Raw genomic sequence first — 18635 nt, forward strand, 5'->3', positions numbered from 1 at the left:
CATTCATAAACCCTCCTCTAAAGCCATTAAGTATACATTTCGGTGCATGCCCCAACGTGAACTACCAATTTCAAAAGACCATATAGTGTTTGCGCAAATCAGGACAGTTTGAAAGAGCTCACTTGGTTGCTCAACGCGCACTAAGTACCTGCAGTTCAGGCAAGTTTACATTTTTTTTATCTTTCAAAAACCAGTTTAAACGTTTTATAGATCCGACTTGTTAGATCGCGTTATTATCGCATGAATCAAACAGCAAAATACAAATCACATTACAAAGGTAACACAAATCGTCTTCCGAGAGAAGCACGAAGCGGAACTTTCTTATCGTACTTTTATTGTTTTCTTTCGTCAGCAGACAAAAAGCTGTATTTATTACAAAAAAACAAAGCTGACACGAATGTTTTTCAATAATATTTGCTGAACCAAATACTCCGGAATAATTACTATCTGTGTTGCTCAGTTCGTATCTGTGTTGTTGCTCAGTTCGTATCTGTGATGTTGTTCAGCTAGTGTCTGTGTTGTTCAGATCGTATCTGAGTTCAGATCGGGTCTATATTGTTGTTCAGATCGTGTCTGTGTTGTTGTTCAGATCGTATCTGTGTTGTTGTTCAGATCATATCTGTGTTGTTGTTCAGAGCGTATGTGTGTTGTTCAGATCACTTCTGTTTATATTTGTTCGGTTAATGCTGTAATCCATCGCACGGTTCGATATCTCACCAGCCACATTATCCATTACGCCTTCAGTCATTCATTCATGTGTTCGGAGACTGTTCGAATCTTCTCCAGTATAGTACTAGGCCTATATTAACTAATATCAGACGGGTACTTTTGCAAGTTCTGAAATCTGTGGGTTACAACTTAAATGCACATCAGTAGAAAGAAATCCTTGTCTAACCAGGTAAAAATAAGAGGAAAATGTTGATCTGAAATGTAAACAAAAGTATTTTTTTTTTGGCTAATTGGCCCAGATTCTTTGAGCCATGAGTTTTCAAATTTTGTATTTTTAGACACGCGGCATTATTTGGAAAGGACACCCTAAAGGAAGCTATTTTCTACCGTTTTTCCATGTGCTTTATCGCGCATGCGTTTTCTATCTGTATAATTTAAGGGCCCCTTGTCAGCTCTTGTCTATGCATTATATGAATGTAAATATGTAACACGTGGACATTGTTGTTTGGTTCGAAATAACCTAAAGCTCCAGAAGACAATTCAAAGATATTTCAAGTCGTAAATTTAGAAAAATGTAATTTCAAAAACTGGATTGGAGTTGAATTCTGAGCTGTCGCCGATGACTGTAATGTTGTAACATAGGCATAAATGATCATATACTTTTGTGTATTCCACCTATGACACGTTACGCACATGCTTACTGAGGCACCACTCAAAAGAGCTGTCCGGCTTATCTGTTCTAGATCTGGGTGTTCCGTTGTATTCTGTTTTATGTCCGAATGTTATGTTATACTTGGAAGGCCTGGCAGCAGCCTGGGTATTCCTTGGCCTCTGCCCGGTTTCCTCCCACCATAATGTTGATCACCGTCGTATAAGTGAAATATTCTTGAGTGCAGTGTAGAACACCAAACCAATAAAAGAATATTAGGGTCATTGGCTTATCCCATCATGAAAATGTAAATTATTAAACTTGCTCACCATTCGACGTTTGATAACGCGTTGATACATCATGGTTTTTGTGTAGTCTAACCTCTCCATTGTAAGAAGAAACATTAGACGGATGTAACGATGTGTACTTTCAGAGTAAAGAGAGCGTGGGGACGGTGGACACGGAAAGAGTTGATGATGAGGGGGATCGTGGACAGTGGGGCAGTAAGGCAGAGTTTATCCTCTCCTGTGTTGGTCTCTCCGTGGGGCTGGGGAATGTCTGGAGGTTTCCTGTGCTTGCCTATGAAAATGGCGGAGGTAAGAATAGTATAGAAAAAGGTATAGACTGACTGGTTCAACGCAGACCCTGGTTCGACACTTTCCCATGTCACCAAAGCGTCGATCATGCCATCAAAGCGTCAATCATGCCATCAAAGCGTCGATCATGCCATCAAAGCGTCGATCATGCCATCAAAGCGTCGACCATGTCACCAAAGCATCGATCATGCCGAAGCCGATCGGCTTTCGATCTTTGAGATTGCACGTTTGATGGTTTGACTGCTTGAAAGGTCTTCAGTTCAATAACCATGGTCGTTGGTCGAGGTTTCCTCCCACCATAATAGTGGCCACCGTTGTATGACTGAAATATTCTTGTTACGGCGTAAAACACCAATTAAATAAATGAATAAATAAATCAATACAATGCCAACAAATATTTAGTGCATAGGCGAAAGACCATCGAATACCACGATAATACCACAATAATATCCTTATTATGTCCTTAAATTCGACTTAATCCATGCGTTTACTGCTGAATCTGTGACAGCCTTGTGGGGGTCGTATTAAAAAGAAAATATCATGCACATGTTAGTGTATATGTGTACTATAATATGATGGTAATATGTTAAATGTTTTGTTCTCTATTCAGCCGCCTTCCTTATCCCTTACATCATCCTCCAGCTGCTCATTGGTAAACCTATGTACTTCATGGAACTGGCTATGGGCCAGTTCTCAAACCTTGGGCCTACAGGAGTATGGAAGATGAACCCGATGGCGAAAGGTAAAGGAAAATCCACGACTGTTTCCACAATCTCCCGAACTTTGCGCTCAAAATACCATGCCGACTTTAATTTGGTAAATTTACAAAAGAATTACTGGTTTTAAGATCAAACACTGACTCAAAAGAAATGCCGAGTTCAAGGAAAAGGAAATGAAGTTAATCCAGGCAGTAAACGTTTACATTTGAAAGTAACTAATACTTTTAATTTGATTCAAGGAATCGGAGTTTCCATGGCCCTAATTTCAATCATCGTGGCTATCTACTACAATGTTATCATGGCCTACACACTATATTACTTCTTCGCCACAATGCAGACGACGTTGCCATGGACAACTTGTCCTGATGTAAGTAGACATTTTGTTGCTTATCCCACCATTTTAATAGGTATAATGTATCTTTCCAATCTATACCAATTTCTTTGTCCTGTTTGAATAAAGGTGCAGTAAAGCTACTCATCGCCACTTTTAATATATTCACTTTTCATATGGTAAAATTACCTTTTATGATCTGGACAGTAGACCGCACTCGGTTCATTGAAGACCACTGGATCAGGCTTCCATCAAACAGTCAAAGTAATTTGATTGTCTACATAGTTATAAGAAAAAATCTTTTTACCCTCCGTCCACAACACCCGTGGACATGTCTAAAGTAGGTTTTGTTTTTGGAAGCACTTTCTAGCATCATGTTGAAGCTCTAAACCGAAAATATTCTGATTCTATGGCTCTCTCTTCATTGTAGAACACCTGGCTAGACCGTGGCTGTGTCACGCGAAAGTCTGATACCGTCATGGGCGACGTCAAACCCGGGCTTATGGGCTGTAGGGAAAACTTTACCGATGTGTATCACCTCTGCATCTGTGACAAAAACGATATCAGTCTAAACTACAATAGATCAGATGGCTGCTTTTTCGAAATTTACTATGTGTACAAGGAGATGGAATATGACGCAGACAAGCACAATGACTCCGTGCTGACGGTATACGAGAAGGATGGCAAACAGATGGTGAACGCGTCGGTACCGATGGCGAATACGACCTGTGATAAGTGGTGCGTCCAGAGAAGAACAGCTGCAGAGATATACTTCTAGTAAGTTTCTGACAGTGACCACAGTTAAAGCTTTGACACATTTTCTCTTGCGGGGGACTCCGTGGTTTAAATTTTTAGCGCGGCCTTATGACCGAAGAGCCTCTCATCATTGCGGTCGTTGTGAGTTCAAGTCCAGCACATACTGACCTCCTCTCCGGCCGTACGTGGGAAGGTCATACAGCAACCTGCAGATGGTCGTAGGTTTCCTCCGGGCTTTACCCAATTTCCTCCCACAATAATGCTGTCCGCCGTCGTATAAGTGAAATATTCTTGAGTACGGCGTAAAACACCAATCAGATAAATAAATAAATATTTCCTCTTGCCTCTGAATTCAATTTTTTGCAGCATCTTCACATCCTTTTGCTTTCTGACATTTCCGTTTTTCATTTCAACTTCGCCGTGGTCGCTTATTTACTACGTCTTCGGGATCTTCCGATGATTGCTACCAGATTCAATACTATCTGAGGGTTTCACTCAGGCCATTTGGCGTAATATTATTGTTCGTTTATTCTTGTCTGTATCATCATGAGATAATCTAATTCCACATTTGTTGGCTAAAACAGGTGAAATATTGCAACAGTGTGCCATTTGGTGGTCATTATATATGTCATGCTTTTGCACCTATGCAAACGAGAATTATGAATTGTACTGTAATGTATTGGTTATTCAGTGTATCGGTATATATCGTGCAATAAAATGAATATATTAGGTAGACAGTAACTTTAGAACAACAAAAACAAGTCAAAAACAAATTGTCATTGCTTTTCTTTTACAAAAACAGTGACGAGGTGATAAAGCGGTCGGATACAATTGAAAACACTGGTACGCCAATTTGGTATCTAGCCCTGTGTTTGATGTTGTCGTGGATTGTCGTCGTCCTCTGTTTGATCAAGGGAGTTAAATCGTCTGGAAAGGTAAGATAAAAACTAAGACGTTTGATGGATAGTCTCCCCTCTGTAATGTAATTCCGTACGCAAGTGGAAAGCAATGTGCTTACTATTGCTTCGGTCGGTTTACATGCAGATCTCGAATGAATTTGTTTTTATATACCTTAGATATAATCAGTCTGATTTCATAGAAGTGTAAAATAGATTACTTGCAGAAAAGTGTGATAAAATTATTTTTTCATGGCAACTTGACCGCGTAGGTCTACCTCATTTAAGCGCGCATATTGCTTGATGATTCATAATTCCGTTTTTATGTTAGGTTTGAGTTACAATACGGACAAAATGAACTACGCTAAAAACGCTGACTGTATTGTTGTTGTTGCCAGGTGGTATATTTCACAGCTACGTTTCCATACGTGATCTTGTTGGTGTTGTTGATCAGAGGTGCCTTACTGCCTGGAGCCGGGGAGGGTGTCCTCTACTTTCTCGTCCCGAAGTGGAGCAAACTGTTGGAGTTAGATGTAAGTATTAAACGCTTGTACCAATTCTTTAAGTTATACGCTGCTTAACCAAAGTTTCACTTTCAGTGAAATATTTCGACTTTGACGTCTAATCTCATCGCCAGTTGATCTGTCGTCAAACGAAAACCAGTCCTGCGAGCAAACTGAATAAGAGCTTCAATTTTCGGCCCCGTCATTCTAAAATACCCATTTCTCCAAACATAGAAATTGATTTCACAGAAAGGATACGCGACGAACAGGTTTTTTTAAAATTAAGCTTCGGTCTTCATGCAGCCGTGAGGCCAGTGACCAGTTACGTTGCTTGTTGGCTTCTGGACTTCTGTGATTCAGCGTTAGGTGAAAAAGCTTGAACTGGCCATATGATATAGCTACCCCACGCCTTGCTTGGTTTCCTCCGTCCATAAACCTGTAAAATGAAATATTCGTTCGTACTCCAATCCTAATGTTGGGTTAATCTTTTGTTAACAGGTATGGCGTAATGCTGCCTCCCAGATGTTCTTCTCTCTCAGCGTGTCTTTTGGGGGAATCATCATGTTTGGAAGTTACAATAAATTCAAAAACAACGTGTACACGTAAGTAATCCCCTCCTTCACTGACGATCTGATATAAAACAAATCAAGAGATTTAGTGAAATCAATGTGGTTGTCAACTTAAACGTTTATGTCATGGAAATTTACAGTCGACGAGACGCAATGACCCAGGAGCCTCTCACCAATTCGGTCGCTGTGAGTTCAAGTCGAGCTCATGCTGGCTTTCTCTCAGGCCGTATGTGGGAAGGTCTTTCAGCAACCCGGGCTCTGCCCTGTTTCCTCCCACCATAATGCTGGCTGCAGTCGTAAAAGTGAAATATTCTTGAGTACGGCGTACAACACCAATAAAATAAATAAACAAATCTACATAACTTAGTAAAAGCATTTCCATCGTTTTCTCGTTACAGGGACGCTTTGTTCATCAGCGTTATGGACATCGTCACTAGCATCATCGCCGGTTTTGTCATTTTTACAACTCTTGGTAACATGTCCCAGGAACTTGGCATCCCCATTGAAGAGGTGGCACAGAAAGGTGAGTTCATTGCCCGGAAAAGGAATCTCGACACAAAGTCATATTCAGGTCCTCAATGAAGGGGGCAGGGGAAGGTGGTGTAGTTGATGGAGTTACGATAGAGATACTTCAAACGTACGAATTTGTCATTGTTGTACATGTCGTACACTTATTTTTTATTTTTTGACACAGTCTAGTCATAATGCTTTAGTATCTCGCTTTAACTTCGTCGTTTTGAGTACATGCTTTTGTCAAAAACATACCATACAATTAACGATGGGAATATTACCAGAGGGTTTGTGAATTTTTCTCACATTTTTAGTGACAGTCGTTCATGTTGTATATGTATCTAATTCTCTGCAGGATATGGTCTAGCCTTCGTCGCTTACCCAGAAGCCCTGTCTCGACTTCCGGTCCCACATTTATGGTCCCTGTTGTTCTTCTTTATGTTGTTCACACTGGGATTGGACAGTGAGGTAAGTAACTGTCTAAACTTCTAAATTGCAAGTTAATGAAATATCTCATTAGGCTTGTTTTGCTTCCATCCATTTTAACTGAAATTGGTACATTACTTTACTCTTGCAATTACCGTTGCAAGTAAAATTGACGTAAATAAGCCATGAAGTACCAAGTAAATAGATAAATTATTACATGCAGATATATATGTATAACCTTGCTTGATGTTTGGTTGCAGTTTGCCTTGTTAGAGACAGCCTTGACCTGTCTCCAGGACGAGATCCCTAAGTTAAGGAAGTACAAATGGCTTCTGTGTGTCGCGTCTGGAGCCGTGTTCTACCTACTCGCCCTCCCCTGTACTACTCCGGTAAGCACTGTACCACTCTGTTAATCACTGTAATATTCTGATAACAAATGTAACACTCTGATAAGCACGGTTATCCAAACATCAAACTACGCCTACAGTCAACTGCTCTCTGTAGCGTACTGAGAAAGGACACGACACAAAACCATCACAATTTTTTTTTACTGGATTGGTTAAATCGGTGAATGATCATGACAGATGTGTAACATTTTTTTTATAGGATTTGATTGTAAACAATTTCAAACTAATTTTATTTGTTTTATTCTTATTGAAAACTTTTACAGCATGTGAGCTATAAAAAAAACTCGACATAACATGATTAAATACCTCCTGTACATGGGTTATCTATGCGGTCGTTGTGAGTTCAAGCCCAGTTTATACTGGCTCCCCACCCCAGCCGTACGTGGGAGGTCGTCAGCAGCCTGTGGGTGGTCATGGGTATTCTCCACCATAATGCTAGCCGCAGTCGTGTATCGTGTAAATACACGACTACGGCTTCATGGAACACCCATAAATTAAAAATTCATGGACAAGGAAAAATTGTGTTCACAAAAGAGCAGTATTCTCAGCTGTATGAACTCTATATACACTATATCTCATATATATCAACATATTCTCCATCATTTGACAGGCCGGAGATTACGTTGTTACATTAATGGACACCTACGGAGCCAGCTTCTCTGTGCTCTTCGTCGCTGCCTCTGAGATGATTGCCATTATGTGGGTTTACCGTAAGTATTTTCCTTACTATAAATCTCTAAGTAAATGATTGCCATTATGTGGGTTTACCGTAAGTATTTTCCTTGCTATAAATCTCGAAGTAAATGATTGCCATTATGTTGGTTTACCGTAAATATTTTCCTTACTGTAAATCACCCAAGCAAATGATTGCCATTTTGTGGGTTTACCATATGTATTTTCTTTACTGTAAATCCCCCAAGCAAATGATTGCTTGATGGTTCCAGTATGGCCTACCAACCAAATCGTATAGCCTAATTTAAAGATGTGGTGATAATACTAATGATTGAATGATGTAAAGATTAGTTAATCACAAATCACTAAAGGTAACTACTGTTTTGTTGCGTTTTCTAGGTGTGAATCGCTTTATGAACGATGTCAAGTATATGCTGGGTTACGCTCCTCATCCGGAACCATATTGGATTTTCTGCTGGGTCTTTGCGGCTCCAGTCCTTATCTTGGTAAGATCACTCGAATCTTAAATCTTATTTTACGTGAATGTGTTAATAGCCGAATCTTGAGTGTCGTATTTCTAGCAGCGATGTCGTCAATCATTGTTGGTGAAAGTTAGTCTAAATGGACTTCAGTGCTTAACGAAAACAGATTTACGGTTCCGATCTGATGGTTGGAAAGTTTGTTTTATCTCTCTGAAGAGTATTATACAGTTAGTCGGATATGAATTCACATGTTTGGAACGACGTGTTGTTGGCTTACCTCATCATTAAATAATGACTGCACCCGGCTAAGACTTAATACGCACTTACAGCTCTTTTTGTTAAACAAACCTTTGTTGTGATTTCAGCTTCTGCTCGGTTACACCTTCGCCCAGCATTCGCCTCCCACGTACCCAGATGAAAGTCAGTTCTCCACATCAGCTCAGGTGATTGGATGGTTGATCGCTGCTGTAGTCATGCTCCCAATCCCTGTCTGGGCCATCGTCAAAACCGTCATGGCGGGCGGAAATCCCTGCAAGGTAAGACTTCTGATTCAGAGTACGAATCACGCAAATTTCACTTTTCGCTCAACATATCCCAAAAATGTTCATGATAATTCTATACAAAGGAGGCCATGGGTTAGAGAAACTCTGGACACCGTATTTGGCAATTGAATTACTCGTAGAACTTTTTTTAGATTATTTAACGACAGTGTGATAAATAGTCAAACTCGAAAATTTGCAGTTTCATTAAAACAAAAATCAAAAAAACAAAAAAAGAAGATTTTTTGTGGACATGGCATGGGAGACCTCTAATGGTCAGACCGAACCAGAATCCATTTAAATGAGGAATGAATAAATATTTGGTTGTTCTTCCTGAAAATTAAGTTAACCTAATGTCTGTTTCAGGCTTCCCGTCCTACTTCAGACTGGGGTCCTGCGTGTGGTTCTGGAAGCACTGATGCCTTGGATGCTCACCCGATGTATGCCCAAAGTAACGGTGCCAGCAAAGGAAAGGAAAACTTGGCATTCGATAGATATTAACCCTTGCATAAAGTGTTTATCTGGACATTTTTTAAAAAGGTGTGAATTTCCGAACGGAGTCTCGTGGCAGTGATCAACCGAAATGTCAGATCTCCAGATTACATACGTGATAGGATTACCTCTTTCTGTGTATCTGTTCACCGACGCAACATTTTTGTGCTTTATCATGACGCTCGCAGTCTCACACAGACTACACACATTCTTCATACGTCATGGGTGATAAACGTGACTTCATATCGGGAAAGTGTGATGTCACACAACACAAGATATCAGTTCAGCTTATCTTATTGTGTAAATATGACTTCAGTGGAATCTACAGATCCCTTTTCATCAGCAACAGTTTTAAAAGTAACTTTAATGCTTTTAAATGTGTTGTTAGGCATGCTTTTGTGCACTATGCTGATCTTTTCTTCATTTGCTCATTTGTTAGTTCCTATTTTTAGTTTATATATATTTTTAGCCTATCTGTTTTGAGAAATGGGGCTGGTCCACACTGTGAATGACAGATGTAAAAAAGACTGATAATCATCTACCTTACTTTTATATAAACTGTATATATTCTGTTAATTATTAATTCTAATTCAAGTCAGCATGGTTTACAATATCCTCCCACTGTTTTATAACATTCCATGTTTGATTCTCCATACTAAAACGTTTATGTAAATCAGGGTTGTTCAATATGCCACAAAACCGGAGAATATATTTGACGATTTGAATTTTCTCCGAATTAGAGGCATCTTCATTGACAAAGCGTGTGAATAGCCTAAATATAATAGGCCATAGTTTCCACATCTAGGTACGCATTATCATCATATTTGTTGTCCATAAATTTTATACTCTTTAGTGTTCCATTTGTTATATTGAAGTACGTACATATATGTACATGTTTTATATAAGTTTATTTTAAAAACATTCCCTAATTCTCAAAAACTATCGGGTGTTTAAGATGAGGTTACAGATCGTGTTCTGCAGAATTAACACGAACTGAGTGGAAGAAAGTTTATTTTTAAAAAGGAAACTGTTTACATTCCATTTTTATAGATAAATTTTGTATTTGTAAATAAAATAATAATTCAGATTACATCATGGTTTTATCCGTTTGTCACATGTTAAATTCTGGTTGGTAAGGCCGTGTGTGAGCTCTGAAGTCGATATTTGCTCACAGTAATTCGGCTTTGTGTTTTAACATGATGGTACTATCCACAGTCTACCTCTCCAGTTGACCCCTTCACTGGCCTAATGGTGAGAGCATCCGCTTCAAAGTCTGGAGAAATGGGATCAAACCCGTTTCGGGTCATACCAAAGACTTCAAAAATGTCACTTTTTGCTGCCTCGCTTGGCGCACAGCACTGACAGGTTATAGCAAGGAAAGAGGACTGGTTGTGACTGGGCGGGACTGTCATGTTCAGTGTCTTCGGCATTGCATTTCAGTGGCAGCAGCAGTTTGGCGGTATGGGCTCGACGTGCCACAAGAAAACAGAGTATCTATGTACACACAACTGATGACTCCTCGTCATATGGCTATGACGAAAAGCCCAAACCATCTACAGGCTACCTATATGCTTGTCCTGGTGTACGATATGTCACTGATTGTTGCCACACTGGGGATTAAACCATAGTCATTTATTCATTTATGCTGAAATATTCTTGAGTACGGCGTAAAACACCAATGAAATAAATAAATAAATTTTTCATTTATGCAATTCTAATAACATGAAACCAGGAACCAGGTGGTAACAAGGAAGTGCACGTTGTCAACAACGCGGGGAACTGTGGGATATTTGATTTCTCATCGTAGGGTTAGTGAAGAGCTGTTTGGTGTGGCATCTCGAAAATGAAATCCAAAGTCTCAGATTAATCTAAGATTAAGAGTTAATACTGCACATAGAGCTAATTTTTACAAGGCCTTCGAGCAATCGTTCTCCGGCAGATGGATTTCTCTTCAGTCCTCCGCCAGGTTATAATTACCTTTGCCATGGAGCTTACAATTTTCTGTCTGTTCCTGAGTTTGTGCGGATTCGGATAATTTCGGTGGTGATACGAAAGGATTTATTACTATCGACAAATAGGACAGAAATGCTAATTAAATTGCGAAAAATTTTACATTTGGCTGTGGCGAAGGGTTTATTATATAACAGTAGTTATTATTATATTACAGTATTATTAAGGCTTGTCCTTTTCGTCGATTAAGAAATCAAATACATGTATAATCAGCGGTGGATCTGGACATGGGCTGAGAGCAGGGGGCAGGATACGGGAGAGGGACTTTCGATCCTCCTGTTCATGGCTTGGAAGCCCCCAAATTTTTCACCTACATAACGTCATATAAACTAAAACAAATGTAAATCTCTACATGGTAGCTTTTTTTAGAACGTTTCCTTGGGTTCACGTAAAAGTTAAAATAATGTTGTTCCACAGGTATCTCGTTAAATATTCAAGGAATCTGTTTTGATATATTGCCACCATAAGTTGAGAGCTGTGCAGAGAAGACTGTTTTGTTGCAGATTGACGCGCAGTGTCATTACAAAGCCATACCGTATTGCTAAGAGTATGTCTTCGTTACTGTAAGTTGTACATGTATCCCGTACACTGGCGTTTGTGTACTAGGCCATACACTCTTATGGGGTAGATATCATGGGCTGGGAAGTTTTTAAAATAATTTTTAACTCTGACTTCAGCTCTGTTCCCCACAGTGACTTCGTTAGTTCACTGTACTATGAAGAATGCATGAGAGTCTTGGGCGGAAATTCGGATTTTGAACTTGCCAAACATGACAAACTGATCACCTTATAAAGTTTATGTTTTACATATGAAGACAAACGTCAACCGAAACAAAACTTTGACAGCACGTAGAAATACACAAATGGAAGTTTCAGTAAAGATATTTTCTGGTTAACGCTGGTCTTCACACTGTAAATTAAAAACTCAGCGCCTCCTTTAAACAAAAATTTGGCGTTTTTGATCGGGAGAGCATCTTTAGCGGATGCCAAACATTTCTTTGCTGGCCATATAACTTGTATGGATGCTTCGACCAAGTTTTACACATCTGATCTGAAAATTTACATAACTGTGCTGGGATTTTGAAATTTGCAGAGTGAGTGCTTGGGGGTTAACGTCGTACTTAACATTTTTTCAGTCATATGACGACGAAGGAATCCTTGGAGTGCATATGATGTGCCTCCTTGTTGCAGGACAGATTTCTACAGGAAATTTGCAGATCATCCCGCTATCCGTGCTCGTAGGGCCTTGGTGAGAGAACAGTGTGGCCGTTAACGCAGCCTAAAATTAGCTCAAGATTGTTTCTCCTTCTAGTGGGATGTGCGTCACACGTGGCAAATTTCGTCAATAAATTGCTGAGGATCTCTGGTTTACGCCGGTCACTTCGGTTTCCCCACCTATGACTCTGACCAACGGCCGTTATGTTGTCCCAAACTGGACATAAATGTCAGAAATTCGAACGTACTCTGTAACTTGCTATAGTAAAGACACATACCTCGTATCAAATTCAATACTATGATCCGTTTCTGAAAGATGTCCGGAAGACCGTGTTGACAAAAACATGTTATGTTGATCATAACTTGTTCATTTAGGACATAGGTGTCTGAAACTCGAACTTAATCTATATCTTGTTATGGTGAAACCATGGACAAAATTTCAATTCAGTATGATGAACCGTTTTCAACTAACTTTTGGAAAGCTCCTGTGATGGGCTGAAGGAGTGATATATTGATACACTGGTGGAAACATAGAATCGCTAATAAATAAAGTGTAAAGCGTTACAAATACATCAATACGCCCAGAAATGTACCCACACATACATGTACCCCAACACATACATCAATACCTCCACACATACATGTACCCCCACAAATCCATCAATACACCCACACATACACCCACACATAAATGTACCCACACACATACATCAATACACCCACACATACATACACACATACATGTACCCCACAAATACATCAACACCCCCAGAAATATACCCACACATACATGTACCCCCACACATACATCAATACACCCACACATACACGCATACATACATGTACCACCCAAAATACATCAATACGCCCATAAATATACCCACACATATATGTGTCTTTGGCCTATATGGCCTAAAATGTGTCTTTGTGAAATAAAATCCATAATATTTCAATAAGACTTGCAACAGGGCTGTCGAATCAGCTCGCAGCACTAACTGATGAATGCTTTTAATTGTACAACCTTGTGCAGCGCATGTTTTTATGCCAGAAATGTTTACAGCTTTCATATTCTAATCAGGCCTGCTCACGTGAAAACATTTCATTGTTTGTACCCGCTTATTTTAAACTGTATGGCCAAATCCTGTGTCGTTGATTGTGTGTAAAAGCCTTACACAACAATCGCTTTCATATCCCTGACGATGGCTGTGTAGTATGAACCGAGATATAGAATATAATGGTGACTTCAGCGTCCAGAGTTTCTGTTCTGTAACATTGGTTTACACAAAACTGTGCGCATAGTTCTTTATCGCACGGTATAAATAATGAAGACAACCCTACAGCTGTCAGACGTGTACAGATTTACAATACACAAAGACTATCTCTATGTGTTAAATCTATGCATCTAAACAGACATTCGTATACCAGCCGTCAACCAAGAAGGACGATTTATGCCAATAATTCCCAAAACGAGGTTTAACACAAACTACCGAAGAACAAAGAAAGTATATTAAGTACAAAAATAGAACGGAATCAGGCAAAGAGAAGCATTCAACAAGCCAACCATAAGGTGACTACCAACTGTCTTAGCGAAGAATACCCCAGTGTGAAAAGTTAAAAAATGCTCAGGCGATAGAAACTCGTCGAATATGTCACCGTCTGCTCTACTTGCATCTGTGGTCAGACGAGAAAAATCGTCCACCCTCCACTGATTTAGCATTTCAGCGGCACTTCCGGTCCGTCTTACAGGAAGGTAACGATGAGCAGGGAACGGTTTGAACATTATAAGATCAGAAAAAGATCGTATTTGAACGTCACTTAATTAGACAAGCCAGATGGAAAAAGGGGAGACAATCAAGAGCCTCGTAATTCGTCCAAAAGCCACAGGGCCGAATTCACCCGTGACGCCACCAAGAAATGTTCTTCAAATTCATCTACACAGGTGATTTCGACGTCAGAAGTCATTTTAAGTCTCGTGGCCAAAGCAGAAAGCCTGAAAACAAACAAAATCAAAAAAGTTTACCCCAATAATCAGATTCCAAAATGAAATCGTCGATCTGGGACGTAAGTATAGGATAAGGTAAAACAAATTGTAACCATATTTCACCGGTTAATTTATGTGTAACCGTATTTCACCGGTTGCGTGTGACTACTTTTCAGATATCACGCCGTCGTCACTGCTCTGGTTTTACTCCCTGTGCTTTATCTGCGCAGCTGAGATAATAGCATTATCGACTATGTATATACACAACGTACTAGCAGGGTACACTGTTTCAATACTGATTTCATTCATTCTCTTTCATTTCATTCATAGATGTATCTGGCTTGACCTGGTGGCATCTCCACCAATTCGGTTTCCTTCACCAAAACACCTGACCAGTCGTCAGTTTAATGAAAAGAAATATATAAACTTGTAATTTGAAATGTATATATATCTTCCCTCGACTTCTTTGAGCGCTGATAGTTTTATTGCCATACAAATGAGGCCAAATGCACACAAAAAAAATAACATACATACTCGGTGATGATATATAATGCAGAATTTGGCACCTTCGTTCTGTCACAACGCATTCGTTCAGTCACGGAATCTCTGCTCTATCACAGTACATGGGTTCTGTCACTGTACCTTCGTTATGCCACGACACCTTCATTCTGTCATGGCACACTCGTTCTGTTACGGCACGTTCGTTCTGTAACTGCATTTTGTTCTGTCACGGCACCACCTGTCTGTCATGGCACTTTCGTTGTGTCACGTCATCTTCGGTCTGTAACGGCACCTTCGGTCTGTCACGGCACCTTCGGTCTGCCACGGCACCTTTGTTCTGTAACCACACTTTCATTCTGCAACGGCACCTTTATTTTGTAACGGCACCGTCTCTCATGGCTTCATAAGAATTTCAGATTAAAGTTTATATACAGAGAAAAAAAAGTTCATCAGAACAAGTTCCATGCTCCACGTTTTTCGGATGAGTTTCACGTTTACTGTACACACGTTTTTCCGATGAGTTTCACGTCTACTGTACACATGTTTTTCCGATGAGTTTCCGAGAGTCTACTATACACACGTTTTTCATTTCAGTAAAGTATATTTTGTTAAGTTCCATGTTTCCACGTTACGCGTCCAGGTCAGGATATTTTCTCTAAAACCGGCTTTTTCCCTTACTTGTCGCCAAAACCTGGTTATATAACATCTCCCAACATCGCTCTAATTATTTCCCTTGGGTTAAAACATGCAGGGAGACAGGAGTGCATTGTGACATACCCGCGATCAGTAAAACCCGCAGGAAAATAACCCGCAAATAACCCTGTTTACATAACCTGGGGATACCAGTTTCAGGGTACAAAGGGAGGGGAGGAAAACATCACACATATGTAACCATAGTTGTCGGTAATAGCTCCGCTGGAGTATACTGCAAGCTGATACGTGTTTGGGTACTACACATAATTATATTTGGTCCGCCTTACTTGAATCAGTAGTTTATGAGCGACACTTAACGGGTTACATCAAGTTATACAACAAGCAATTTTCGCCGCTCGAAAGGTAAGTAGAACCAGCGACATATTCAGAGCATGACCACATGCACGCAGCCTAGTTCAGCAAGGGAGACAATGCTGAAAATATCAATGTAATAATTAAGACGATGCATAGTTCTTGAAAGCACAAACTTAATACTACACTTTAACTACAAACCTTTAAACCTTTCTTTCATTTAACACACCACAATGGCAATTTGGACGTGTTGATTTGGATTACAGGGTTACAGATATTGAAAGGAAAGGAGTACTAAACCGTTTAGCTTGTGATTGCATATTAAATGTGATAACACAGCATTAGAGTGATTTTAGTCCAGCCACATTATCATCAGTGCCTTTTATTTACCTAATAGAATGAATGATTATGGCTTAACGCCACATCGGCAATATTTCAGCCATATCGTGGCGACATTTACCTAATAGTGATTAAAGCATGGTGCGCGGGGGCGTGTCCGTTGCTACGTTTTAAGCACATCCATGAGCAGCTGGAATAAAACTTTAACTGAGGTAAATTGTCTCGAGGCCGTACTTCACGTTACGTGTGACCATTTGCCTGCTATCACACTGTCGTCGCTGTGCTGGTTTTACTCTGAAAGTATTTGATATTATATGTATAATTCTTTTTCAACAACAGCTCATTGTATATGCGACAGCCGTATGTTGACAGTCATGTCTTAGTTGATGTCTTATTTTAAACCATACATTTTAACCGAATATTTCTATCACCCGGAAAGTAGCTCAGATCGACTGTTCCCTGTTTTGTTGTCTGTTTTCAAGAGCACTTGTGCCAGACTCATGTAATTGGATACTTCTGCAATTTTCCAATCCTTCGAATTTGAATATTTGTGATATTTTATTGTTTGTGACTGTAAAGATATTGTTTATTTTATGCACGAAAATTTCCTAAACAGACATAGCTGTACACATGTATTTATTGCTTCATTTTACTTCAGATTTATATGCAGACTTTATTTCTGCATTTTCCTTTACCTGTACACGTAATTCTGCTTTAGCAGTAGTGCTAGGTGCTAGGGGCGTCCAGGCTGCTGCTATTTAAGTATATAATTATCACAACTATCAAACTCTCCTCGTCGGTCGGGTTTTACTTTCAGTGTAGTCTTTCGTGTATATTACGACCATTAGTGATGGCTGAAGAACGTGGAACAGACGTGTACAACACTAATATCGTGCACTGAGTATAGTTTCTTCGAATGGGAAAGAAAAAATTGGTGGCTGGAACCCCAAATACCCGATATGAATTATGGAGATTCTAATACTGAGTCCCCACTTAAATCAGTAAAAATGAGGCCAGGCATGAAGACAGTACAACAACAACACGATAATTACACCGTCGCCATACCCAGTCTGGTGCTGGGGTGGAGATGTATATTCCCTTTTTGCCAAAATGCAACGTTTCTTATACCATCATGGTTGTTACAGTCCTAGTGCCTATAATCAAGCTTTCCCCCTCCCCAACAAACCCTCTACACAACGCACCCACAGGTTTGTATAGGCTAGGCCTACATGCAATAACTATCACTACGGGCCCACACGATAACAGTATTAATGGTGGACATAAGTGTTGAGAAAAGTGTTTGATATGAGCTCTGTATAGATAATTTGGTTAACAGTTACAACACCGCTCTTCGTTATCGTCATTGCGTTGTTACACTCCTTAGGTGCACCGCATGCATAACTTTCGTTTTAGAAGTTAGTTAGTTAATCGGTAATATTAAAACTGATTTAAGTGGACACGGTTCTCATGTTTATGAAGAAGCATGTATAACCAGGTGAAACCCGGTCAAAACGTTTTGGTCGTCCCTTAATTTACACATGTCCTCTAATTTTTCTGTATTATCTGTATAATACACCCAGTCAACGCATGTTTTAAACCAGAATTTCCTGTGTGTTGCCAATTAAGAAATTCCAGAAAGACTGGTTTTCACGTATGTTACATTCATTAACACTCATGTTAGGTTTAAATTCTTCCTCTTTAGTTATGTTAATTAATATTAATCTTTTTGTAATAAGTTATTTTGCAACTGAAGGGAAATATAGATTAGCGAGCTTATGCCTTTGACTTGGCTGACTGATGCTCTTGTCTGATCTTGATCTTATCTTTATGGCAACCAGGTAAATGAGAGACATTTTCACATACCTCACGACAGAGAGTACACATAGATATCATAATACTGGAGATCGTGCTAAACATCGTTTTATTCTGATGTGCAAAATACTACGTTTTCATCCGTATTTATTTTTCAGTCTGTCTGCCTTTCTGTCAGCAACTTTATAGGAAAAAATTTGAAGACATTTTGAAATAATTCTGTGCACAAGATTAAGCTATTAGATTTTTGTGATCAGGATGGGAGTCAGAAGACAGATAAGAAAGAAATGCTGGGTATTCTCCCTTTTTATTTGTATTATTTTTATTTGGGAATTTGTACATTTAGCCGTGTCGGAGGTTTGCGCTTTTAGTGTGCCTTATAGTTGATAAATAGTTGTTTGGTCAAGTATTTTACATGTGTTTAGACCACGAATGTCTCAGTACATAAAGCTATGCTCACCGGAAAAAAATAAACGCGTAGGTAGTACATTATTGTGACAAACGTCTATTTGTGACCTGTAATCATTGTTGATCATATATAATTACTGACGTCCTGA

The 18635-nt window shown here is 39.5% G+C and overlaps 1 protein-coding gene across 3 annotated transcripts in view; it reads left to right on the forward strand.

Moving 5' to 3' along the window:
- LOC135475208 (sodium-dependent proline transporter-like) overlaps positions 1-10306 on the forward strand; it is a 30444-nt gene extending 20138 nt beyond the window's left edge. For all 3 annotated transcript variants that reach the window (XM_064755016.1, XM_064755018.1, XM_064755015.1), the window contains 14 exons: positions 1752-1914; positions 2525-2656; positions 2873-3000; positions 3395-3741; positions 4523-4655; positions 5015-5149; positions 5618-5721; positions 6087-6211; positions 6554-6666; positions 6885-7013; positions 7642-7741; positions 8103-8209; positions 8551-8721; positions 9091-10306. In XM_064755016.1, coding sequence (XP_064611086.1) covers positions 1752-1914; positions 2525-2656; positions 2873-3000; positions 3395-3741; positions 4523-4655; positions 5015-5149; positions 5618-5721; positions 6087-6211; positions 6554-6666; positions 6885-7013; positions 7642-7741; positions 8103-8209; positions 8551-8721; positions 9091-9225 — 2022 coding nt within the window. In that variant the 3' untranslated portion in view covers positions 9226-10306. The remainder of the gene's footprint in view (positions 1-1751; positions 1915-2524; positions 2657-2872; positions 3001-3394; positions 3742-4522; positions 4656-5014; positions 5150-5617; positions 5722-6086; positions 6212-6553; positions 6667-6884; positions 7014-7641; positions 7742-8102; positions 8210-8550; positions 8722-9090) is intronic.
- Positions 10307-18635: the final 8329 nt, after the last annotated feature.

This window comes from Liolophura sinensis, chromosome 9, assembly GCF_032854445.1.
Source record: "Liolophura sinensis isolate JHLJ2023 chromosome 9, CUHK_Ljap_v2, whole genome shotgun sequence".
Classification (NCBI taxonomy): domain Eukaryota; kingdom Metazoa; phylum Mollusca; class Polyplacophora; order Chitonida; family Chitonidae; genus Liolophura; species Liolophura sinensis.